This window comes from Pinus tabuliformis, chromosome Q (genome assembly GCF_031772625.1).
Source record: "Pinus tabuliformis cultivar Carrire ecotype Pingquan chromosome Q, CPIR1, whole genome shotgun sequence".
NCBI classification, from domain to species: domain Eukaryota; kingdom Viridiplantae; phylum Streptophyta; class Pinopsida; order Pinales; family Pinaceae; genus Pinus; species Pinus tabuliformis.
The window spans coordinates 1,304,613,022-1,304,640,659 of record NC_142296.1 but is presented as its reverse complement, the minus strand read 5'-3'; the positions used below and the strand labels follow the sequence as shown (position 1 = coordinate 1,304,640,659).

The 27,638-nt window shown below is 40.7% G+C and overlaps 2 protein-coding genes across 2 annotated transcripts in view; one reads left to right on the top strand and one right to left on the bottom strand.

The window, feature by feature from the left end:
• LOC149224623 (putative serine/threonine protein kinase IRE4) overlaps positions 1-27,638 on the top strand; it is a gene marked incomplete at its 5' end in the record, with an annotated part of 486,106 nt that overhangs the window by 239,532 nt on the left and 218,936 nt on the right. The gene's annotated exons all lie outside the window — the stretch shown is intronic.
• LOC149224624 (uncharacterized) lies at positions 1,991-5,379 on the bottom strand. Its single transcript, XM_089386191.1, has 3 exons — positions 3,611-5,379; positions 3,369-3,510; positions 1,991-3,233 (listed from the first exon to the last, which is right to left on the bottom strand). Exons 1-3 carry the CDS (start codon positions 5,331-5,333, stop codon positions 2,771-2,773), a joined length of 2,328 nt encoding a protein of 775 aa, XP_089242317.1. The 5' UTR covers positions 5,334-5,379; the 3' UTR covers positions 1,991-2,770.

Genomic DNA, 27,638 nt, shown 5'->3' with positions numbered 1-27,638 from the left:
TGAGACTTAGAGCACATTCGATGCTACCATAAATCAACACTCCCTCTTAGCGAGGAATGTGCTCTAGTAATGCCTCCCACTGAAGCATCACACTGATTTCATAACATCGTCCTTTGCATTATTGATCTCTGACATGTTGTCCACCAACTACTCCACTGTTGCTGCAACTGTATTGTCGCTGACACTGTCACTGTCAACACTGCATCTGTACTACAACTCCCTTTGAATTTCTGCATCTGCGCTGCTGCTGGCAACGCCATTGCCAACTGCCCCTGCACTGCAAACTGTTGTTGCTATAGTGCTACTGCATCAACAACGAAAAAAACATCCCATATTACTGAACAAGTGTTTAGCATAGATGCATCTTGATGCTGAAGATCTGGTTGCTGCTAGTCCCATGTTGTTCCTCTGAGTCTGAAGTCACTACGCTGCTGCTACTACTGCACTTTGCCTTTCTGCACTATGCTGCTCAAACTTGGTGTTCTAGCCACTGCATCTGTCGTTCCAACACTCCTCTGCACCATCCAACACTTCGTCCATCTTGCTACTCCTGATCTGGGCTCCAGTAGCAAGGAATTGATCCTAGAGGTCGGCTCCTCAAGGATCCTGCCCATTCGTAACTCTTTTGTACTACAACTCCAAATCAGCCCACCTCCCTCCTGAAGGTATCTTGGCTATCATGGCAAACTCCTGCTCCTCGATCTTTGCGGGTGCAGCCTTCGGATCATGTTTCTCATCTTTGTCCTTCTTCCTGAAAGGACACTATGTTGCATAGTGGACCATTTCACCACACCTGAAGCATTTTATCTTCGAGACGTCCTTCCGCCTTCGCTGCTCCTGCTGCCCCTTCGATGCAAGGGCTGCATTCTCATAGTCCTCCTTGGGCTTCGACCCACTGTTGCTGCTTCTGTCAAGGTTGCACTTGATTAGATCTCTCCTCAGCTCTTCTTGCTTGAGAGCTGCCCACATACTATCCCAGTCTGGAAAAGCTGCCCTGCCCAGGATGCTTTGGACAAAGACTTTCCACTCTTCTGAGACTGAATTTAGGGCCAATCTCACCATCTCAAAACCTTGAGGTGTAGACCCCACAGCTGCTAACTCGTTTCGGATCTTCTGAAGCTTCGTGAGGAACAAATCAATGCGCTCCCCCTTTTGCGTCTGTGTAAATCTCAGTTTCTGCTTTAAGTACATCTTTCGCTGCTCAGAAGATCCCTGATATAGTGTAGATAACTCATCCCACATCTCCTTAGCAGTCCCTCTGCTAGCCATGTTATAGACTACATGATCCTTTACACCGTCGAGGATCATTCTCTTTTCCTTCACCATTTCTGCCTTGTACTTCTTCAACGAATTTGGATCTGTAGGCTCAGCCACCACAATGTCGACATATGTCTTGAGGGAATGCTCATCTAGAGGGAATGACATCCTTGCCTTCGGGATGACATAGTTGGATGCTCTGTCCAATCTATCTTGATCCCTCAAACCACTAGTTGCCATCTCTGCCACGAAAAACTGTTGAACTGCTCCTCTCTGCTTCTTACTACTGCTGCTCAACCAATAAGAAAAACCAGTGTTGATAATATCGGTATCGGGAAAATATCGGCGAGGGTCTGGAAAATATCTTATCGGAAATATCGGCAAAATATCGGCAAATATCGGCAAGCATAAAAAATGCATAATATATTCATTTTTTTTTCAGATTTCTAAACATATAAAGCAATAACAACATGAACTAAACACATTGGCACATAAATATGAAGAAAACACTGATATATATGATATCAAATAGAAATGATACATCAAACTTCAAAGGCGATACCAAATCCTGCTGATCCCTGATAGTGATAAATTGATAATTGTCCAATCAAGGACTCAAACAAAAATTAAAATAACATCACACATCCTGCTGATCCCTGATAGTGATAATTGTCCAATCAAGGACTCAAACAAAACATCACATATATAAAACTTTAAAAGTATTTCATCATCATGAGTTATAAACTTATATGTAGCAAAAGTTGCAAAACAAATAAAACTAGCAGCTATCTATCTGAGACCATTGGCCTCTCCCTAGCAGCTTTCTTTCTGTCTTGTTCAGCAATTGCTTCACGAGCTTTTTGTATAACCTCTGCACTAGAAACCATACAAGGCATGACATCTGCATCATATGCAGAGAGTTTAGCCAGATGGTATTTCAATCGTGTAATCCCTCCTGACATCTTGGTCCCACACAAGTTGCATGATATAAGTGCCTGATTTGCCCCACCAACAGCCTCCCCATACTCCCAAAATGGGTCCAAAGTTTTTGGCATATTTGACATTTGTACTTGTAGTGAACTAATTCAAACCTAGGGCACAAAAAAAACAAAAAATTGGCATTAAATGAGTATAACTATACAGTGCCCAGCAAACACTCAAGAAACTATTTTAATTTTTAAAGCAACATCTTCATGTTCAGAATTTAAACAACAAAAGCAAGCATAAAAAATGCATACTATATTCATTTTTTTCAGATTTTTAAACATATAAAGCAATAACAACATGAAATAAACACATTGGCACATAAATATGAAGAAAACACTGATATATATGATGTCAAATAGAAATGATATATCAAAGGCGATACCAAATCGTGCTAATCCCTGATAATTGTCCATTCAAGGACTCAAATGTGGAGAACCAATACAAAATAACATCACATATAATAATAAAAGTATCTCATCATCATGAGTTACATGTAGCATAACAAATAAAACTAGCAGCTATCTATCTACTGCCCTCTCCCCCTTTTACGGGAAAACATGATGGGCTGTTTGTCAGGCCTGCCCCTAGTAGTAGAAGGCCCTGACACTGCCTCTGCACCTAATGTCAAATAATGAGTGATAGGCATGGAGCTATGCTCTCCTATATCTATAGCAGATGGTGTTGATGCTGATGCTCCCGCAGTGTCCTCCTCCAGCTCCTCCTGCTCCTCCTCTAAGTGCTGCTGCTCCTCTGACTCCGAGTCCTCCTCTTGCTGCCCCTGCTCTAATGGATCATCTGCCACTGGCTCCTCCAACCATGAAGGTGACTCCTCCAATATGGGCTCCTGAGACTCCACCCTCCACGGAGACAATACATCAATATTGTCTAAGGAAATGGCATCTGGATGCACTGGTGATTCTATTTGCCTCACTCGAAGTCGGATGTTGTAATGCACATACACCAAATCGTTGAGGCGTGCGAACTCCAACCTGTAAGAGTGTCAAAAAAAGTAATGAGTCTTGACTCTTGACTCTTGAGTCTTGACACTTGAAGGTCATAAATTAAAAATTAAAAATTACAATAAGTGTAATTGCTCAACTGAAGGCTTGAGTTCAAAGTTATACCTGTTGCGCTTTTTGGCGTGTATTTTCTCAAATACACTCCAATTGCGCTCACACCCTGAAGAGCTACATGTTTGACTCAAGATTCGCATAGCCAAATTTTGCAAATTTGGTACCCTTGCACCATAGCTTCGCCACCAAAGATCTACAACAAAATAATGAAATAAAAAATTCAAAAACTTAAAAGTTAAAACATAATTAAATTCAAATTTATAATTTCTAATGAGTGATGACTTGTCACTTACGTGGCATGAAGAGGGCCCTTTCCTTAATGGCATCATCAAAGCCAAATAGGCCAACACAATCCTGATAATTATGTATCTCGCGGCTGATTTTGAGACGAAGCTCAGAATCAGGTACCATCCTCTCAATACAGGAATGGAGCCCTTCAATCACCTCGCCATCAAAACGAAAATTGCATTTGTATGCAAATGCAGGGTTGAGGAAGAGTGCTGCTGCATGAATGGGTCGATGAAGCATCCCTGTCCACCGACTATCGATCACATCCCATAACATCATCTGCCTATTAAGGCCAGCAGAACCCTTGTCTGCATAATAGGAACGAATGGCCTCCTTGGCCCTATCCATGCCCTCATACAAATAAGGCATTGCAGGCTTCTCTCCATCCACCAATCTAAGAACCTTTACTATAGGTTCGCTAACTGCACATGCTTCTTCTACTCCACGCCAAAATGTCTCAGAGTACACCATTTTTTCAATGGCTTTCCCATCAGGTCTCCTGCTGTATCTACAACCACGCCAATCATTAGACACAAACATTTGCTTCAACTCGTACTGACATCGAAGCAAAGACTGAAGAGTAATAAAGGTTGTGGCAAAACGTGTGATGGCAGGACGCCGCAACTCCTTGTTTCCTGTGAACCTCCTCATAAGGCTAAGAACAATAGCATGGTTATAAATAAACTTGGGGATGCTCCTAGCCATATGAACTGCCTCCTTGATGAAGGAGAGTTTCCCCATATCCTCAAGCAACAAATCAAGACAATGCGCTGCACATGGAGTCCAGAACAATGTGGGATGCCTCTCCATAAGCATTCTGCCGGCAGACACATAATTAGCTGCATTGTCTGTTACGACTTGCACCACATTCTGCACACCAATCTCCTGAATGAACCCATCTAACAACTCACATATCGTTGCTGCATCTTTGATATGTTCTGATGCATCTAACGATTTAATAAACATGGTACCTTTAGGACAATGTACCAAGAAATTTAGAAGGGTCCTACCCTTCCTATCTGTCCAACCATCAGACATCACTGTGCATCCAGTGACTTCCCATGTCTGTTTCAACTCCGCCAATCTAGAGTTGATGTCCTCTTTTTCTGCTTGAAGAATTGGCCCCCGCAACTCCTCATATGTGGCACTTTTGTACCCTGGGCCCACAACAGCAATAGCATCACACATTGGTTGCCAAAATGGATTGGTTTTTGTGATGCTGAGAGGTAAGTCGCTCCAATAAATACACCTCCCCATGACTCTATCTGCTTCTTCCTTCTCCTTTTTTTTGACAAGCGATTTTATGCCAGGTTGTGCTCCAGCTCCTGTTCGTGGAACAAAAAATGATGACCTCGCATTCACACTAGCATGTGATGGTGTGCCAGTTGTGGAGCCCCTCCCACTAGCGCCAGTAGGGCCACTACCCTGAACATCAAAATCATGAGAAGATATCCCAAAGGATCTACCTGCACGTTCAGCTTTGTTTCTTTCCGCCTCTTCCTTCTTTCTGTCCTTTTCTTCAATTGCCTCAAGAGCTTTTCGTATAAGCTCCGGACTAGAAACTCTACAAATGCCAACATCATGTCCAGGGAGTCTAGCAAGATGGTATTTCAGTCGTGTAACCCCACCTGTCATCTTGTCCCCACACAATTTGCATGAAAGATATGCACGATTTGTCCCACCATCAGGGATCCCATACTCCCAAAATGGGTCCAAGTTTTTTGGCATATTTGTATTTTGTAGTGGGCTAACTCAAAAGGAAACCTACAGCACCAAAAAAAATTTGGAATTAGTAACTTAATAAGTTATTAAGTAATATATAACCCTTGTTTTTTTAATATATAAATTTATAAAATTCTGAAGAAAATGAAAAATGGGGCTTCTACAACATCAATTCATTCAACAATTGAATAACTGCCTTCATGCCAAATGCTGCAAATAAAAATGGAGAGTGTAACCTGGAAAATGTCCTACTTTGAATTTCCTAAATAGCAAAGAGACATAGAGCCTGCCAATCTTCTTATGGATCTCAGTGACTGAAAATTATATACTCAAGCAATGGTAAGATGTCATGGAGAAACTGAACTTCATTCTAAATGCATGAAGAAAGGACGAACATAGAACAAGCACAACAATAGACAAAGCTGCAATAACTTCCAGAACACCTGAGTGGATGTTTCATAGAACAAGCACAAGTTTAAATGCAGATTCAGGTTCAACACAATAGGTTGGCTACTTGAGGTCAACTTCCTCTTAAAAAATCATGACATTTCATGAGCTAGAAAATTGTATAAATAATAAAACACAGTTGTAACTTGTAAACCAGCGTTTGTAACTTTGTATATAAACTTGACATTGATCAAATAATCTTTTGTAGGTCACCCTATGTAGAACTTTTTGTGAACATCTGTCATGGAGGCCCATTGAATGTGGACTTGACTGATACTTGTAGATCATCATCAAATTCATCCTACAGTTCTCATGAAAAATAGTTCTATGCAATTTGAGGCCATTATTTAGCTGCTATACCAATGGAAAACATGCTACAGCAAGTTCAACATTGAAGAGGGTACAACTATATAAAGTTTTTTCATCTCTATAAATGAAAGGCAGGGGTATGGATCTATCATCTGACAGAGCTTTTTTGTGCTCAGCAGTTAGCAGTTTACTGTTTTGCTGTAGCAAATCTTCGTATTCAGAATTAATAAAAAACAGTGACAGGTTTTGAAAGTCAGCTATTGAGTTTTTGTAGTATTCCCTCTTGGAACAGACGCAAAGGTACCACAGTGTTTTTCTGAGTTTAATGGAATTTCTCAGTGAAGAGTTTTGTCAAACATTTTGATTGTAGACTGCTGTAGGTGCAAATTTTGTTTGTTTTGTTTTAAATAAAATATACAATAGCACAAATATGTAACCAGGCTTCAGTCAGCTACCGATAAATCATGCAACACTCAGAATTATATAATACGCTACTGTAGGTTACTAATACGCAGCTTAGAATTTGTGACTGATAACTCAGCTACACGCACAGGCTGATTGTGACTGATAACTTGACCCTTCCAGGAATATTTGACACACGAAATGCTCAGCAGAAATCGACCCACAAAGATGAATCACTATGCAGCAGTAAGGCAGTTTCATTCTTCGTGGATTCCTGACGGTTATAATATATATAGTGGTAGGCTGGTAGCGGTGATTAAAAGTTAAAAAACAGTTGTAAACCAGCGGCACTGAAGTTGACTGTTGAACAGTGAAGACGTCGGACGATGTCGGATTCAATGTGAACGATTGAAGATTCATACCTTAAGTTTTAAGCACCGGGTAAACCCTCCTTCGCAGCACCGACCGCCACCGGTTCCGTCTCACTCTCCAGCTCGCACGAAAACAAAGTGACGGGCATCGAAAACACAATAACCATTTTATAATTCGTTTTTAACCTAACCTGGCGATATTTCCTGTCGTAGCGCGATTTTTACGAAAATATCGGCGAAATTTCGGAATTCTCGCGAGAAATTGAAAACATGAAAATATCGCGATTTTTCGTAGCCGATATTTCGTATCGCCGAAAATATCGCGATATTTGCGAATATCGCCGATATTTCGGCGATATTATCAACACTGAGAAAAACAGACTTCTTGGCAGGAAGTCTACTGAGGAAAAATTCCTTCACTGTGCTTCTCTTTTCTTCTGACGTCTTTCTGCTCAACAAAACGACCTGCAGAAAAACTGTGTCCCACCAACTCCTCCTCACTCTGAGGGTCAGCCTTGCTCCCTCTACCACGGGAACATTTAGATCTAGAAGCCCTTCCTCTCTGTCGACTCACTCAGAGAGAGGTTGCCACGAAAATTTAGCCCTCTTGGCTTGGACTATGCAAACCCTTTGGGGATTCGAACTATTGCCTCCTGCAGCTATTTCGATCTCTTGTTCTGCTCACCGCTGGGTTCTCTGGCACTGTTCTTCTTGTCTCACCTGCATTGTTCTGATACCATGTGAAAATTCCTAAATCCGAAATCCTTACTGCAGCAAACTGATGTTACTTCTCCGACTTGTTAATCCATACAAGTTATTTACTGTGTTCTATGGTAAATATAGAAGTAAATACAATTGTCACATTCACTATTTAAAATAATATGCCGAAACAAGAAACTAAACAATAGAGAAAGATATACACAAATGACACAGTTGTTTTTGGACAAACGTCCCTTGAAAAACCCAATGCGGGAAAATTGATGCAGCAAATTTGAGGGTTTTTATTATTAAGTTGAAGTAATTATGAATACAACTACTGGATGCCTTCTCGACAATTCAGTTACAGAGAAAATCACTTAGCAGAAGAAACTGGTGAGATTACCTCACTCTACACTGCAAGTCCCGACTGATCCAACAACTGAACTGCGAGTTCCCCGGCTACTTCTGCGCTGCCCCTGTGTGGGCCCTGCGTCAGCCTCTAAAGCCTTGCGTTAGATCAATTGAGAATTGATCTGCCTTCAAAAGCCTTTTCCAACCCTCCAGGCTAAGAAGCGTCAGCCTCCTCAGCAAACTTAGACTTCTGCTTTGGAGGCCACTATGCTGCTCTGCGTGGGGCTTGCATGAGCCCTTCCTGGCTCTGCGTCACCCTCTCTGCCCACTGCGCTACCTCCTCTGTGTGTCTCGCTACCTCCCTGCTCAGTATTTTTGGCTACGGAGAAGATCCTCCAGCCAAAACTCCCTTTGGCCCTCTCTGCGTGATCACTACGAAATCACTGCGCTGCCTCTAGCTTTAGGAATTCGATTTGACTGATCAACTTTCTATGTGTCTTCCAAATGACCCTCAAGTTTCCTTAAACAATCTCCTCTTTGACATTCAACAGCCTAAATTAGAAGCTAATCAATGGCTAAGATCATTTCTGTTTTATCCTCGTCTTCTTCTAGAAGTTACACCCACAGTGAGATTAATACCCATTAATTATTTGAATTTGCTAAGTTTGGACTTAGGGTCTCATTAAAAATAATTATTTTAATAAAATTGTCTCCGGTTGAAATTTTCCAAAGCGCTTTCTGGGTTCTTCAGAATACATGTGCCCAAGCATCCCTGCAAAATTTGAGACTTGAAGCACATTCGATGCTACCAGAAATCAACACTCCCTCTTAGCGAGGAATGTGCTCTAGCAATGCCTCCAACTGAAGCGTCACACTGACTTCATAACATCGTCCTTTGCGCTGTTGATGTCTGACATGTTGTCCACCAACTACTGCATTGCTGCTGCAACTATACTGCTGTTGACACTGCTACTGTCAACACTGCACCTGTAGTACAACTCCCTCTGAATTTCTGCATTCGTGCTACTGCTGGCATTGCCACTGTCAACTGCCCCTGCACAACAAACTATTGCTCTACTGCATCAGCAACGGTAAAAACATCCCATTTTACCGAACAATTGTTCAACATAGATGTATCTCGATGATGAAGATCTGACTGCTGCTAGTCCCACTCTATCCCTCTAAAGCCATTGTGTTGTTGCTGCTACTGCACTGTGCCTCTCTGCACTGGTGTAACTCTGCACTACGTTGCTCAGACTTGGTGTTCTAGCCACTGCATCTGTCGCTCTAACACTGCTCTGCACCATCTGACACTTTTTCCATCTTGCTACTCTTGATATGGGCTCCAGTAGCAAGGAATTGATCCGAGAGGTGGGCTCCTCAAGGATCCTTCCCATCTGTAGCTTTTTCGAACTACAACTCCAAATTAGCCCACCTCCCTCTTGGAAGTATCTTGGCTGTCATGGCAAACTCCTCCTCCTCGATCTTTGCGGGTGCAGCCTTCGGATCGTGTTTCTCATCTTTGTCCTTTTTCCTGAGAGGACACTGTATTGCGTAGTGACCCATTTCACCACAACTAAAGCATTTTATCTTCGATACGTCCTTCCTTCGCCTTTGCTGCTCCTTTTTCCCCTTTGATGCAAAGGCTGCATTCTCATCCTCCTCCTTGGGCTTCGACCCACTGCTGCTACTTCCATCAATCTTGCACTTGACTAGATCTCTCCTTAGCTCTTCCTGCTTGAGAGTTTCCCACATACTATTCGAGTCATAGTTTTCAAAACCGTTTTGAAAAACCGGTTACTGGTCTAACCGGCTGGTTAGCAAGGCCGCCGGTCTAAACTGGCCAAAAAACCCGGTTGGGAAGGCCATTTCGCCAATTTTTTGCCCTAACCGGTGAAAACCGGTCGGTTTAGGACGGAACCGGCCGGTTTGTATCAAACTGGCCGGTTTTAGGCACACCCACCGTAAAGTTAAAAAAGCATATTTTTTACTGTGTTTCAGGGGTTTTGGGGGGGAACTAAGGGTGTTTCAACCCTAACAATGTTGGCAATTAATGGTAATGTTAAATTCTTAAAGTAAAAGTGACATTTCCTTTAATTTTCATTTTCATCCTTTTACTTAAATTTTTAACATTACCATGAAATGACTCAGGATGGTTGAGAGTGGTTTCGACCTCATTGGATTTCATATGGAGAAACTAGAATTTTAGATTTCACTCAAAATTCAGCAGACTTAATGGTTTTCAGGATTTCATGGTTTGGGGATAAACAATAAATGCAATCGGAACTCCAAATGATGAGCAAAACTCCTGATCTAGATCCCATTGTGTTGGACGATATTGATCCAAGTTCCAACATCAGAATGGGTGGAGGAGACTGAAGAACCTGTGTTTGAGGCTGATTTTGATATCGACATGGCTTTAGTGGGGGTAATGCAGATTATGTGGTGGCATCAGAACTAGGATCAGTAGCGGCATCAAGGAAAGGCAAAGAACCAATGGAAAGCACTAGTCATGCAGGTCGACAATCTCGTGCTTCCATTAGGTCCACTTCTATTGTCATTGGTGGCATTGATACTGAGGTTGCAGATCAGGTTGAGGCATCCTCAGACTCTGAACCAGATGATGTCTATGTAGCTCCGGATGATGATCTTGTGTCTAGTAGTGGTGATGAACTTGATGATTGATCATGTGTACACTGTAGACTTGTAGTAGGCCAATGGCCTCATAGCTTGCAGCATTGTTTTTGGACTTTATAGGCCATTTAGAGCCTCATTTCTTATGTATTTTGCTATTTTGTCGATGATATGTATTGCACTCGGTGCCATTTTGATATATTCACCTTTACATGGTATATAAATGAGCAAAATTTGCATATTTTGTCTCTATTGGCTTCGAATCATGGTTTTACATCTTAAAAATACTTTTGTTTCATTAAAAATTAATTATTTAATGTATTTTTTTAGAACCGGTTGGTTTAGACGAAACCAATCCCAGTTAGACCGGTTCCGATCGGTAAACCGGTTCATTAGGTGGACCGGTCCGGTCACCGGTTCCGGTTTTAAAAACTATGATTCTAGTCTGGCAAAGCTGCCCTGCCCAGGATGCTCTGGAAAAAGACTTGGCACTCTTCTGAGACTGAATTTAGGGCTAGTCTCACCATTTCGGAACCTTGAGGCATAGACCCCGTAGTTGCTACCTCGTCCTACAGCTTTTTTGATATCCCTCTTCTGCTCAACGCTGATTTCTCTGGCACTGTTCTTCTTGCTTCATCTACACTGCTTTGATACCATGTGAAAATTCGAGAATCCCACCGGAGTCTACTAGTGCAGCAACTGATTAAACTTCTCCTATTTGTTAAGTATTGAAACAAATTATTTACTTCTTACTACAACAAATATCGAAGCTAATACAATTGCAACCTTCACTTGATTAATTAATTTTCCCAAAACAAGAACAAAACAATAGAGAAAGATACACACAAGTGACATAGTATTTTTTGGACATATTTCCTCGGAAAAACCCAATGCAAGAAAACTGGTGCGACAGATCTAAGGGTTTTTATTATTATGTAGAAGTATTCTGAATACAACTTTGGATGCCCTCCCTGCAATCTAGTTACAGAGAAAATTGCTTGGCAAGAAAGACTGGTGAGATTACCTCACTCTACACTGCTGATCTTGGCTGATCCGGCAGCTGAACTGTGAGTTCCCCGGCTATTTTTACGCTGCCCTTGCATGGGCCCTGCATCAGCCGCTAAGTCACTGCGTCCACCCAACTGAGAATTGATCCCCCTTCAGGAGTCTTTTCTAGCCCTCCCGGCTCAGAAACGTTAGCTCCTTCAGCAAAATTTGGACCTCTGCGCTGCTCTGCGTGGGGCCTGCATGAGTCCTTCCTGGCTTTGTGTCACCCTCTCTGCCCTCTGCGTTGCCTCCTCTATGTGTCACTCTGCCTCTCTGCTGAGTATTCTTGGCTCTGAAGAAGATTCTCTTGCCAAAACTCTCTTCGCCTCTCTCCGCAACAACTCACTATTGAAATTCACCCAGTAGTAGCTCTACTTCAGAAAATCGAACTTATGAACTGTGTGTGTGTCTTCCAAGTGACCCTCAAGTCTCCTTAAATAATCTCCTTGTTGATATTCAACGGCCTAGATTATAAGCTAATCAATGGCTAAGATCATTTCTACTTGATCCTCATCTTCTTCTAGAAGTTACACCCACAGCTAAGTTGCACGAAACGGGGAAACGCGGAAGCGAAACGAAACAGGGAAGCGAAACGAAACGCGACCTCCCCAAATTTTGGAAACGGGGAAACGCGAATATATATAATATATATATATATATATAGAGATAAGTCACAGCTTAGAAACCCTAAAACAGCTTCTAGAACAGCTTAGAAACCCTAAAAAAATTTCTAGAACAGCTTAGAAACCCTAGAAACAGCTTCTAGAACAGCTTAGAAACCCTAAAAATTTTTTAAAACTAATTAGAAAAAAAAAAAAATTTTAAAAACAAGTCATTTTTTTGGGGAAACGGGGCCCGTATGGCCTGGAAACGCGTTTCCGGCCGTACGGGCACGTTTCCATTTCGGGAAACGTGCCTGTACGGCCGGAAACGCGTTTCCAGGCCGTACGGTACGCGGAAACGCGTTTCCGTTTCGTTTCCGGCCGGAAACGGACCCCTAGGGCACGTTTCCTGCAACTTAGACCCACAATTTACATTAATACCCTTTAATTATTTTATTTTCCTAAGTTTAGACTTAGGTTCCCTTTAAAAATAATTAATTATTTTAATACAAATGTTTGTGGGTTCTTTGGAATACATGTGTCCAAGCCTCCCTGCAAAATTTAAGACTTAGAGCACATCGGATGCTACCAGAAATCAACACGAGGATGTGTAGTTGGAAAGTACGCAAAAACGATGTTTCCCAGAAGTGACAACAGAGCTAATGGCATGTTGGGATTGATACACTTAGATATTTGCAGCCCTATGTCCACCGAAGCTCTTAGCGGTGGCGAGTATTTTGTCACCTTCGTTGATGACCATTCTAGAAAACCCTGGATCTACTTCCTAAAGACCAAGGATGGAGTGGGATGATGAGAAGACATGGAGGCATAAGAAGATACGGGGACAATACACATATCCACCTCAGACTGTTTCGGCTCATCGGATGGAGGCAGTTTTCCGGAAGGGAGACGTAGAGTGGGCAGTGGAGCTGCGTGCATTAGAGGCAGGGACAACAGGGCAGACGGTACATCCAGAGATACAGACCATCCTTGACCGGTATGCCATAGTGTTTTGGGAGATTTCGCCGAGATAGCCACCGGACCGGAGGTTTGAGCACACCATGGAGCTTGAGCAGGGCATACAGGCAATGATTACTACCCCCTATAGGCATCCCAAGGCCTATCGGGATGAGATTGAGCGGGCCATTCAGGAGTTGCTGGCTCTTGGGCACATTCGGCCAAGCACGAGTCGTTTTGCTTCTTTCGTGGTGTTGGTGAAGAAGAAAGACGACACATTGAGGATGTGCATTGACTACAGGGCCTTGAATAAGAAGACACTGAAGAACAGGTACCCCATACCTAGGATCGATGAGTTGATGGATGAGTTGAGAGGAGCACGATTCTTCGCAAAGATTGATTTGGGATCTGGGTACCATCAGATTCGCGTGAGGGAGAAGGACATTCCCAAGACCGCCTTCAGGTGTCACTATGGGCACTTTGAGTTCTTAGTGATGCCCTTTGGGCTAACCAACGCCCCCGCTACATTTCAGTCCTGCATGAATCACATCTTCCGCAGTCACTTTAGGAAGTTTGTGTTGGTATTTTTTGATGATATCCTCATTTACAGCAGGACTTGGGAGGAGCATCTCCAGCACATTGAGACAGTGTTGCGTATCTTGCAGGAGCAACAGTTCTATGCCAAGCTCTCCAAGTGTGAGTTTGGATTGACGGAGATGTTGTACTTGGGACACATCATAGGGGTGGATGGAGTGAGAGTCCACGAGGAGAAGATCAGGGCCATCAGAGAATGGCCAGAGCCGAGGAACGTGACAGAAGGATTCATTGGCATTTGTACTTACTACAAGAAGTTCGTCAAGAGTTTCTCACAGCTTGCTGCACCCCTGAAAGATCTGACGAGGAAGGGGGCATTCAGTTGGGCGGATGACAGGTACAGGGTGGTCGATGAGATCATCTACTACAGGGACTAGATCTTCTTGACCGAGGGGTCTCAGCTCAAGAAGAGGATACTTCAGGCATCACATGATTCACCATTAGCTGGCGATCAGGGGTTTACCAAAACCTACAGGGCCATTAGAGAGAGGTTCTCATGGAAGGGCCTCAAGGTGGACGTACTCTAGCATGTCCTTGAGTGCGATGTTTGCTAGAGGAACAAGGGGGAGATGAGCCATCCCGCAGGATTGTTGCAGCCTCTTCCCATTCCGGAGGGGAAATGGGAGTGTATTTCGATGGACTTCATCACAGGGTTGCCCATGGTACAAGGCAAGGATTGCATCTTTTTCGTCGTTGATCGACTGATAAAGTACGCACATTTTTTTGCCATATCCGCACACTACACAGCAGCGCAGGTGGCTGAGCTATTCTTCAGAGAGGTCTTCAGGCTACATGGTCTTCCTAAGACCATCACCAGTGACAGGGACAGCCATTTCATGGGCGGGTTTTGGCAGGAGCTTTTTCGGCTAGTGGGGACGGAGTTGACACCGAGTACCAATTATCACCCACAGACAGATGGACAGACAGAGATAGTTAACAAGTGGCTGGAGGGCTACTTGCGTAACTATGTTAATGGGCAGCAGAGAGCATGGCTGAAGTGGCTGCATCTGGGGGAATACTGCTACAACACTACACATCACATGTCCATTGGTATGTCACCATTCTATGCTTTGTATGGGTATCATCCTTTATCTTTTGCTGACGTGATGTTTGGTGATAGCAAGGCTCCAAGAGCCAAGATTTGGATCCAAGAGAGTCAGGATATTCTCCAAGCTCTCAAGGATAACATGGCTACAGCCCAGAACCAGCAGAGCCTGTATGCTGACAGGGGTCGGGTGGAGAGACAGTTTGAGGTAGGGGACTACCTACGATTACAGCCATACCGACAGTCGTCACTGAAGCAGAAGGGGGCTGAGAAGCTCAAGCCCCACTTTTATGGGCCATACAGGGTGATACATAGGATTGGACAGGTTGCATATGAGTTGGAGCTGCCCCAAGGCAACAAGATTCATAACGTTTTTCATGTATCATGCCTGAAGAAGGCATTGGGCCAGTAGGTGACAGTGACAGATGAGCTACCACCCATGGATGATGAGGGGCATTTGGTATTGCAGCTAGAGGCTATTATTGATACCAAGGAGAGGCAGCTGCGAAGCAGGACGGTCCGAGAATTCCTCTTGAGGTGGAAGAATTTACCGTACGAGGATGCCACTTTGGAGAGGGAGAAAATTTTGCAGCATCCATCACTTCAGTTGCTCGAGGACAAGCAACATTTTGTTGGGGGAGACTGTAATATTCCTAATTAGCCATGGCTAATTGGAATATTCGATTTTTGCTCAAATTTTGCCTTCTATAGTTAGTTATGAATAAAAAGGTGAGTAAAGGGTGACATAACTCACTTTTAGAATAAAGTCACTCCCTAGTAGCACAACGTTGTAACTTAACTGGGAGCCAAGGGGGGCCAAAGGACCACGTAGAGGAGGGGCCCACGTAGACACTTGGAGGGTCTGTGCAGATGGATAGGAACACGTGGCAAGAGGGGGGGCTACGTTGGAGAAGGTTGGCTTTAGGGTTTGAGAGGGGCCAACGCTATAAAGGAGAGAGGAGCCTCCTCATTTTGGCATTCGATTATGTGCATTTGAGCTAGTCACTTCGACTTAGAGCACGCTGGCTGTTTAGCTAGTCTGCAACACTGTTTAGTGCATTGAGTGTCTTCGTTTGGAGATCTCACCCTTAGCCCTGGGGGACTTCGAGTGCCTGCTCGGGCAAGGTAGTTCCATCAGTATTTTGCAGTAGTTTCATTGGTAGTTGGCAGGAGGATTGAGCACTGTGGATGACTGCGCAGTCTTGGGAGGGATGACGCAGTTCTTTCTGGCAGGAGTTTCGGATTGGGGTTTTTCAGGAGGATTTGTGCTGGGAGATTGAGCAGGGGATCAACCCTTGCATATTGGAGGATCTTGGCAGAGTTCTGGAGGATTTTCTTCAGTGGCAGCGCAGAGCATTGAGGGACTGCGCAGATCCCCAAGGGGGTGATTTTCGGGGGTCAGCTATTTCAGAAAAGCTTTCTGGGTTTATTGAGTAGAGGCTGATTCCAGAGTTTTAGCATTTTCTGAGGAGGGGAGCAGCCCCAAATCCTCATTTGATTCCAGCAGTAGCAGCAACACAACAGTTCTCCAACAGCTTGGACGCAGTTCAGAGAGTGGCCATTTCTTTGCTATTCTGAGTGTATTTCTTCACTTGCCTTGTGCAAGTCGAGGTGCTATCTTCCTGATCACCTCTTGTACTCTGTCCATTACTCAGTATAATAAAATGGCTTAGCATTTCTCACTGCATTTCTTGAGTATTTGTTTATATTTCACGTATACATTATTGTTTGTTGCACTACTGTTATTTTATCTCTGTGAGTTTCTCGGCTACTATACCACTTGTGCATTTTCTGGTTGGGGTTTTGCTGGGGTTTGAGGAATATTCCTAAAAGGGATATTACAATAACACACGGAATAAAAAACTCTAAGGTGTTTAAATTTAGGTGTGAAACCAAACCATGCTTCAGAAGGTGTGATTCCATCCAAAGAAGCAGTGGGAGACCTGTTCCTTAAGTAAACAATTGTATGGATTTCTTCTTCCCAATAAATAGGACTTAACTTTTTAAAAGTTAACATAGCTCTTGCCATTCCTAACAAATTGAGATTCATTCTTTCTACTACTCCATTTTGCTGTGGAGTGTAGACATTTGTATGATGTCGTTTGATCCCATTTTCTCTGCAATAACTTTGGAATTCATTTGAAGTGAATTCTCGTCCATTGCAAGTTCTAAGGGTGCCAATCTTTTCTTTGACTTCATTTTCAACAAGTTGACGAAAAGTTTTAAACTTTTCAAATGCCTCTGACTTATGCTTCAAGAAGTAAACCCATGTCATTTTGCTGAAATCATCAATAAAGAGTAAGAAATATTTGCAACCTCCTAGAGAAGCTTGCAAGGGTCCACAAATGTCACTGTGTACTAATTGCAAACGCCTGTTTGCTCACCATGAACTTGTCGGGAAAGTCTCTCGACTTTGTTTTCCATAAATGCAAGCTTCACATCTTGCATTTTCTTTCTTGAAGGTAGGAAGTCCCTTAACCATTCCTTGTTTTTGCAGTTGAGAGAGACTGTCAAAGTTTAGATGTCCATATCTCACATGCCATAATCTGATAGGTGAAATGTTTGTGCTTGCTGCCCCTGCAAAGTCAGAATTCCTTGGAATAACTATTCCTTTCATCCTTAACAATTTTCCATCTTCATATCCTGTCATCACTGTTTTCATGTTCTGTTTGATTGAATTAATTTTAACTAGGCCATCCTCCAAAACCACCTGATGTCCAGCTTGTCGGATTGAGACTAAAGACAACAAATTCTTTTTAAAGGTGGGTACATACCATACATTTGAAATCAATCTTTCTCCAATGTTAGGAAGATAAACTTTAACGACACCTTTTCCATAAGGAGTATGTTTTGTATCATCAGTAAGAAAGATTGAACTAAGGTGGCATGGTTGGAAGTTCCAAAAGAAGCCTTGTCAAAAAGCAATGTCACATGGTTCAGGTTCGAATTCAAATTCGATTACAATTAAGTTCGATTCGAGTTCGAATTTTTCGATGAGGTTTGTATGAGGTTCGCCATTAGGTTCGTTCATGTATATGATTTAATATATATATATATATATATATATATATATATATATATATATATATATATATATATATATATAATTACATAAGTCTTTTATATTCATTTATAATTAATATATATTTATCATTTTTATCATATACTATATCAATAAATTTATAATTTTCCATAAGTAGAAGTTATATTAATTTATAATATTTAAAATAACAATACCGTAATTTCATTAATGTAATATAATTTAAAATATATTAAAAATAATTCTTGTAAAAATATATAATTTTTAAGTTATGTTAACTTATCTTTGCACATAGTAATTTTATAATTACGATATGGTAATATTTGAACTGTATATTGCAGTATATAATTACGATATGGTAATATTTTATATTTGAACTGTATATCGCAATATCGGTAATTTTATAATTACGATATGGTAATATTTTATATTTGAATTGTATTTCACAATATCGGTATATTGCAGAGATAATTGAGATGATGTTTATAATTCATATATCCGATGGAGCTAATTCACATATTTGATTGAGATCATGTTAATAATAAACATATCCCACAGATAATTCGCATATCCCATGCATGATGCAAGGATCACTCAAGTAATCGACAGATAATTGACATATCACATAAATCCTGCTGAAATAATTAGCATCGCATACATAATCGCCCAACTTTCGGAGATAATCTCTTAATTGGAGGAGATAGTTCAAGTAAATTGCCACATCTCTGATAACTCACGTAACTATCATGTAACTGTTTGAGATAATCGCATATTCATGAGATAAGTCGCCTATTGCATTTTGATAATTCGTGTAACTCCCAAAATCTGATAGTCGCGTTTCCACATGATAAGTCGCGTATCTGGATCAATAGATCGCATATCGGTGTACGAGATCGCATATGCAGGAACTGAGATAAAGTCGAACCTTCTCGAACCTAAACGAACTTTAAGATTTTTTTTGAAATTCGCCGAATTTTGGACTTCAACGTTTAGGTTCGACAAACCCTGTGACACTGTCGAAAAGTCATGTGTTGAGTTGCTCTTGTATCTAAAATCCATGCATCTTCATGATTACTTTTAAGAAAAGTGGAAACTAATGCCGCTGATCCTGATCTTTGACTTGATGTGAAGACATATTCTGAACCATCATTATCTTGATCAGTGGCAAATTGAGCTGTGTTATGATGGAACTTTGTAATTTTATCAATGGAAGTTCTACAGTCTTCTGCAAAATGGCCCACTCTATTACATCTTCTGCAAACAATTTGATTCAAGTCTCTACCTCTTCCTTGATATTGTCATTCGCCTCTGCTTTGACCTCTGCTTTGAGTTTGCCCCTGCCTTGACTTTGACATCTTCCTTGACTGTTTCCTCTGCCTTGAAGGTTGCCTCTGTGAATTGTCCTCTTCCTCTAGAATTGTTAGTTGATGATTTACTTGTGTTGGCCTCTGTGAAGAAGACATCTTCCCCTTGTTTCTTCTTCCCAAAAGTTTTGTCGTGTTGAGCCAACATCTCACTTAGCAAATCAAACTTTAATCTATCTAACTTTCCGGTCACTTGTAGAGTTTCCAAAAAATGCGTGTAAGAAGGCAATTCAACAATTAGAATTATGGTCATGAAACTGTCATCTACTGTTGGAAATCTGGCTTTTACTATTTCTTGCTTAATATTTTTAAGCCTGGAGATATACTTAAGGACATCTCCTCCTTTAGTTAGTTTTTGTTGAAGCAACTTAAGTTGTAAATCAACCTTTTTGATTCATGTTGTGTATCAAATAGATCTTTGAAAGTACGCAAAGCAAACCATGCATTTGAGGTGTTTTCAATATGAATATACATCTCATCATTAACTGAAAACCTTGTAAGAGCTAGTGCCTTGACATTTTTAACTTCCCATTTTGCAAGTGAACTTACATCTGTAGGTTTATTAGGCTTAATGTCTCCATCACATATGTCTTGCTACAATTCATTATATATTAGAGTGCTTTCAATGAGACGTTTCCATGTCTTGTATGATTTTACCCCTTCAAGCTTATCAGAATCAAAGAACAGATTAATTAACTTGGACATTGTAGGTTTGAAGCTTTGCACCAAAAGGAATCAAGCACAGGAAAGAGATGGGCAACACGTCACATGAAACACGCCACACAAAAATAATCTATTGGGGCTTGGCCTTGACCCTCGTATAGTCGTTGAATGAGAAAAATGACTGAGCTTTGCACTTGGCTCTAGTCAATTTCTTTTAAGAATTTTACAATGAAATCTTTCAAAATTTGGCTTATTTACAATCCTTACAAATTTTTATGAAAAATGTACTCTAACCCCCCCTCAAAGTAAAAAATTTACTTTGAGTTACAATGTCACACTTATCTCTCCAAATAAAAAATTACAGATAAAATTTCTTTGACTTTTATAACTAGATGACAAAACATAAAGGTTCACAATGGGAACCTTAACTAAAATAAATTTCCTTGATCATGAAACCTATGATTCAAGTATTACAAAAATAATTTTATTTTCTTCTTTTCATCAATTTCATAAAATCACAATGTCATTATTAAGATAGAACCTAGTTACATTTTTCAACACAAAGGAGGTCAAATACACCAATTTCAACGCTGGTCAAAGTTGCAGACAACTTCATATTTTCGGCCTCGTGAAATTCGTCCTCCTTTCTGCCATGTGAAAGTTCCTACACTGGAATCCGTACCGCAGCAAACTGATGTTGCTTCTCCTACTTGAATAAATCACACAAGTTATTTATTGTCTTCTACGGTAAATTTCAAAGTAAATACATTTGCAACCTTCACTTAATTTACATATATGTGGAAACAAAGTACTGAGCAAGAAAGAATAATGCAACACATAGGACACAATTATTTTTGGACAAATAGTTCTCGGAAAAACCCAATGCAGGAAAACCGGTGCAACAACTTTGAGGGTTTATTATTATGCAGGGGAAAATTCTGAGTACTATTCTAGGATGCTCAACTAGTAATCTGATACAGAGAGAATATTGAATAAAAGATTGGTGAAATGATCTCACCCGGTCACTAGAGAATCAGTGACTGATCCTTTAGCTCTGGAGGCTTTGCGTCACCCTCTACATGGCCTCTGTGTCACCCCTCCTGGGTATTATGCTGCCTCTTCTCTCGATCTTCAGTTAGCTGAGAAATCGACTTTCTGCCTTCCAGACTCACACCCTAGCTTCTGACAATTGAACTTTGACTTCCCTCAGCAGGAACTCGGCTTCCCCTCAAGGACTGCGCTGCCTCTACGTCAGCACTGTGTAGGCCAGCGTCAGCCTTCCTCTGGATGTCTTTCTATTCTCCCTTTACCTCGTACTCTTTGGAAACTCCTCCCTGGTTCTCACTGCCCCGCTGCTGCAAGATCTCCTGAATCGATTTTCCTCCTGAGAACTTCTCACTTTAGAAAATGGATTTTCTCAATCTCTTTGTGTGTTTTCCAAATGGTCCTCAAGCCCCTTCTTATATCTTGTTTTTGGACAAGCAACGACCTAGATTAAAACATAATCAAAAGCCAGATCGTTTTGGCTTGATCCGTGGCTTTTTCTAGAAGATTCACCCTTGATTAGATTAATACCCATTAATATTTTAATTTTCCTAAGTTTAGACTTAGGAACCCCATTAAAAATATTAATTATTTTAATAAAATCACTTATGGGCGGAAGTTCCCAAAACGCTTTGTAGGTTCTTTGGAATACCTGTGCCCAAGCCTCCCTGCAAAATTTGAGGCTTAGAGCACATCCGATGCCACCCCAAATCAACACCATATGTGAAAAGAACAACTGCCCAATGAGGTGTATGAACCAATCAGATGAGGAGAGAGAAGAATGTGTGAGTTGATGTGGGAGGTCTCTCTTATTTATATGAATCGATGAGGGTTAGAAGACATGTTTGTTGGGCTTCATGAGCCTACATGATGATGTGGCCCACCTTGACAATTTGCACATGTTTGGGCTTTACTTGAAAAACATATTTCTCCTTGTCCAAAGTTAGTGATCTTTAGGTCGATTTTGGTCATCGCGAAAAGAGAAATTCGATGCAATAAATATCTCCATCAAATGAGCTATCCAAAGTAGAATTTGGCCCTAGTTTCCAACTTTAACAAGTTGCAATACATATCCATAGATGAGCAGGTAGTAGACATGCTCACTAGTCACCTGGTGAAGGGGAAATTTGTGTTCCAAAGGGACAAGTTGGGGGTGCTGGAGAATCCATTCCTTTCTAGGAGGGTGTGTTGATGTTTATAGTATTATAAGGTCTTTTGCATAGGTTAAGTGTCTAACATGCAAGAGAGAGTTCTCTTTACGTGCTTGTTTGAGAGAAGCAAGTATTATGATTTTTCCCTAAGTTTTAACTTATGAAAAACACATTAATTACTTTATTGATTAACGTCGGCTATTGGGCCAAAGTTTCTAGGGATAAATAATTTAATTATGTAGGTGACTTAGATCTAATTTCCATTGTTATTCTAAGTTGGTTAGGATTTAATCCTATCTCTCTATCACTTTGGAGATTATAGATTTGGCTCAATGAGAAATTATAAAGGGAGCCTAAGGGAGAGCATGAAGACACAATAATGAGACATTGAGAAAGAGACTTGCATGAGTGATATTGCAGGTTTGCTGAACACTAAAGAGAAAGAAAAAGGTGTGTAGCGGGCTTTGTTAAGAGAGAATATTGTTGAGGTTGAGAATCTGATTGAGGGGGCCGAGAAGTGGAGAAGGGGAGCCAAAAATCTGAGCAGGCGAAAACCGTGAGGGGGTAGTCAGAGTTGTAGCTATCAGAAGAGGCCAAGATTTGGAGGAAAAATTTATTAGGGAGGCCAAGAATTCCAAGGTGTATCCATATAACCAAGAGGAGGCCGAGACTTGCAGTTATAGTTGAGAATTTGCCAGGGCTGTGTTATTCTTCAGGTAACCAATTTCTAGATTCAATTTTTCTCTAGGCCAGAAAACCTAGGTTATTGAAAACACTGCCCCCAACTCCCAAAAACAACGTTTGGCGTTTCAGATAGGGAATGCATACGAAACGACTTGGAAATGACATGGAAATGTTTCTGCCATGTTTCACTTTTTCAGAAACGACCAACCTGAGATTGGAAACATTTCAAAGGAGTTTCAAGAAAATTTGATCCGTTTCCAGAAAATTTTGATACATTTCCAAAAACTATGGATACGTTTCCAAGTTTCCAGGTTTCCAGTTTTCCAGGTTTTCAAATGTTCTAGGCACTTTATTGCAAGAATATATTCCTGGTTTGTTTGTCTAGAGCATGTAAATTCAGCTGAGTTCTTTGCAGACCTTGTATCCACTTATTACAACTCATTTGAAAGTGAACATTTATCTTAAAAAAGGATTCATGACATGATAGAGGTATTTGCCAACAAGTTCTCAACAATACCAGATCTAAAGAATGGAAACCTGAAATTTGGAATGGAAACTCATAAGGTATCTATGAAATCAAGAAGGAAAGTTGTTACCCACAAAGTTGGCTAGTGGAAGCAATTTCTTTGCATTAGGTTAAATTTCTCAGCATTTCTTTACTAGTATCATACTTCACAATACTTAATTGCTTAAATTGTGGTATCTTGATTCTTGGTCATATGATCTTAGGTTGTGAATAAATAAATCCAATTTACTTCTTTCTATGAATTTTAAAGCATTTCTTGTTGTAACTTTTTACTACTGGAATACAGTCCAATTTATAATGTGTAGACACTGTTATTTACATTATATTCGGTGATACTAAACAATATTTCTATGTCATGACTCCTTTAGAGTCTAGACCAAGATATTGTGCAACATATTATTTACAAAGTCAAATTCACTATGTTTCCTTAGTGCTGTCAAATTCATTAGAAAAATATATAATTCATGAAGTATGATGCGACTTTGAAAACAATCTCATATTCTTTTAAACTGTGAGTGGGTGTTGACATTTTAATCAAAGGTGCCAACTTGAATGCTATAATAATCATTGATGATGATGATGACAATTTTTTATACTGAATTGATGATGATGATTTGTTTATGTTGAATTCATGATGATGATTATATTTTTTTAAAAATAGAATCTAGACTCTAAAGACTAAAAAATGATTGATAATCTAAGAAACCAGATTCACTCAAAACCCCGGTCGTGTCCCGAATTCGACGAATTGGACACGATTCGATGGGACACGTGTCCTAGCATGTTCGACTTGCGGGATTCGATGGGACTCGTGTCCCTCGGTCGTGTCCCAACGTGTCCCGATTTCAGGATATAGATCCCCTGGAAAAGCGTGTCGTGCGACCCACAAAGCCCGATTTTGGCTTATTTCTTCCTCATTGTTTTGTGTCTCTCTTGCTGTGGGTGTGTGGGAGCAACTAACAAAGGGTTTGGGAGAATTTTGGAGGCGATTAAAGAAACATGTAAGTGAATTTTGATTTTATTTTTTTGCATTTTATTACAATAGTTTGCATGTGCATTTATTTACAAGTTTGTGCATTTTTTCTTTATTTTTTTTTTACAACCTTCATGGCTTAATCAAAGGTAGCAGGGAAGGCGAAGAATGTCCCCATTGGTGATGCCCTTCCTATTCCAATCTCATTAGGGTCTTTAAGTGTTCCTTCTATTGGAAGTGGGGTTGCAACAACAACTGAACATGTTGGGGGAAGAATTAATTTAGAAAGACAACAGGCTCAAGAAAACAAATATCCCTTGTGGAAGTATGTCACAAGAGAGCAAGGGCCACGTAACAAGTTGAAGGGAGGGGGCAATGTTGCTTGGAAATGCAACTATTGCAACAATCATTTCATGAGCACTTATTACTGTGTGAAAGCTCATTTGTTGACCTTACCAAGTTGTGGAATTGCAGCATGTACACATGTGTCTTTAGCTAGTAGGAAAGAAATGGAAAAAGAGTCTAATGTTGGTGTGGCAAGGGTGGTGATATCATCTAAAAAAACAGGAATGATGATCCCCTTCCATTCTTGAGGAAAAGTAGCGACAAATTTCTATTTGAGAGTTTTGGTGGGGGTGTGGGTCAAGCAGTAAAAAGAAAGGCAACGACACTTGGTCCAATGGACAAGATTTTTCGGAAAGAGAAACGAGAAGAGCTTGATCTCACCATTGCTTTCTTTTTCTATCAGAACTTCATATCCTTTAATGTTGCACGCTCACCTTTATTTATTGAGATAAGCTGAGCTCTAAGTCAAGGGGCTCCATCAGAGTATGTGCCTCATGGGTCAGAGAAGCTTAGAACCACATTGTTGACTAAGACAAAGAAAAAGGTGGGCAAAATGCTTGAGCCTATTAAATCAACATGGCCAACATCTGGGGTTAGTATTGTTTTTGATGGATGGACAGATCCAGCATTCCACCCACTCATCAACTTCATGGTGTCTTCTTTGAATGGACCACTTTTCTTGAAATCAGTGGATGCACTTGGACAATAGAAGGATGCACAATATATGTGTGAGTTGTTCATTAAAGTTATTGAAGATGTAAGTGTTGATTCTTGTGTGCAAATCAGTACAGATTAATGCACCTGTTTGCAAGGCTATTGGCATGATTGTGGAAGCTAAATATCCACAAGTATTTTGGACTCCTTGCATTGTCCATTCCTTGAATTTAGCACTTAAAACTATTTCTTCTGATGTGCTTTGGATTGGAAGTATAATTGAGGATACACGACATATCCGAAACTGTGTACAAAATCATACAAATGCCCTCACAATCTACAAGGAGTACACCAATCTATCATTGTTGAAGATTGCAGATACACAATTTTCCTCTTGATTCATCATGTTGAAGAGGTTAAGGGAGGTCAAGAGTACTCTTGGGGTCATGGTTATTTCAGATTTTTGGTGTTTTTGGAAAAAAAACAAATCAAGCAGCCTGAAAAAGAGTGAAGGACACAGTGTTAGATGATGGTTGGTGGGAGAGGGTAGATCTACTTATTAAGATCATGGACCCTATCATTGCTTTGCTATGATTTGCAGATATAGACCAACCCATCCTAGGAGAGGTTTATGAGGGATGGGATTCCATGATTGAGTCTGTGAGGACCATTAGTTTACAGAGTGAGTTCCCCGAATATGAGTCATCATCAAAGGCCTTCTTCACCACCATACAGGATATTCCTGTCAGCAAATGGGACAAGAACTGCACACCTTTGCATTGTTTGGCTCACTCATTGAACCCAAAATATTATAGCTATGAGTGGCTGAATGGTGGACCTTCCCGCAGATTCCCTCCTCACATGGATTTTGAAATTTTTATCGTGGAGGAAGGATGCATTGAGTCAGATTTTTTAGGATAAAGCATCTCTTGATGAGGTGGAGGGTTTCTTTAAAGAGTTTTGCACTGGCATTGGTCGAGTTGCAGGATATGATGTGTGTTGACCACTACTGGTCAACTACCCATGCAGTACACCCCCCTTTTCTTTGCAAAAAAGGGGCAGCACCTGATCAGCGTTTCCGTGCCATCCTGCAGTCATCAACAGCTTGATCATTTTGATTGTAAACCCAGTCTGCATGTATGAATTGTAAATAATCTAAGCAGATCAGAGTCATGTATGTAAAATTTGCCTAGGTGGACCTAACTTTCTAGTGGTAATCTACGTCCCGGAAGGTTTTTTGTCTCACCGATCCATGGATCGGCAGAGTTTTCCTTCAAACCTGACCCCAAAGCCGGGATGGATTTTGTCATTAGAACTTTAGGAGAATCCTAGTGTTTTGATCTGCTAGATTATAGTTGTGTCGCAGAACTGGGTGTTTTGTGAGGGTCTGTATTAAGTGGGTTTGTCCCCTTGAGATGTAAATTGTAAAAAAAGTCATCATGAAATGTGTCTTGAGGGTTGAGAAATGTTTTAAATCCCCTCATGAGTCCTAAGTCCTAGGTCCTAGGTGATGTTTCTGAAGGCTTAGTTCGATGATCCATTTAATAAAAAAATAAAATAATAAAAAATTAAAAAAGTTTTAAAATTAAAAAATTAAAAAAATAATAAAATAATAAAAAATCATAAAATAGAGCAAAAACCCTAACTAATAAAATAATAATATTTTAAGTTAATAAATCGACGGATGAGATCAAGAGATGTCTTGATCCTCATCAACGGTCGAGATCATTTCTACATGGATCACTCGAACTAGCCGTTGGGATCATTTCCTTTAAATAGGGTGCTAGGGGTCATTTCAGTTCAGATCTGATCTGTGAGTCTGGTGCTGAAGAAGCTCTCTTGTTCATTTTTTTGTGCAATAAAGAAGACTTTGGGGTTAAAAATCTTGCTGGTGTTACTCTTCTGAAAATGCTGTAAGATTGTTCTATTTGTTCTGCATATTTTATTTTCAGCCATTAATGATAGCTTAATGAAGATTGATCTAGGCACAGGTATCTTGTCTGATCTTTGGGGTTTGAATGATAGTTTAGATTCTGAAATACATTGGCAGGTATCTCCATTTGATCAGGGTTTCACTATTGTTTTCTCCTTCTACGTTGATGGTTGATTTTAAGTTGTGCAGGAAATCCTTTTTTCAGATTACCGGGCGTTAGGGGAAGTTCTCGGCTGAACCAGCCAACTCCCGGGTTGTGTTTTCTGAAAGAGCCCAGCCAGTTCTTGATCCCGGGCTTATCATTCGAATTTTTTTTTTTTTATGAATGCATGCAGGGTCTTCTGAAGCATTTTACATTTAAATTGTTTTCTGAAAATATTTCTGCTCTTATTGTTAAATCTGGCAGTTAAGGGGCCAAAATCTGTAAATTAATTAGTTGTTCTAGGGTTTCAGATTTCAAGATTTTGCTTTGTACA

Excerpts from the sequence above, each read along its gene's own strand:
- LOC149224624 (XM_089386191.1), bottom strand. The coding sequence starts at position 5,333 with ATGCCAAAAAACTTGGACCCATTTTGGGAGTATGGGATCCCTGATGGT. Across the intron at positions 3,511-3,610 it reads AAGGGCCCTCTTCATGCCAC|ATCTTTGGTGGCGAAGCTAT; the intron begins GTAAGTGACAAG and ends ATTTTGTTGTAG. Across the intron at positions 3,234-3,368 it reads CACGCCAAAAAGCGCAACAG|GTTGGAGTTCGCACGCCTCA; the intron begins GTATAACTTTGA and ends ACACTCTTACAG.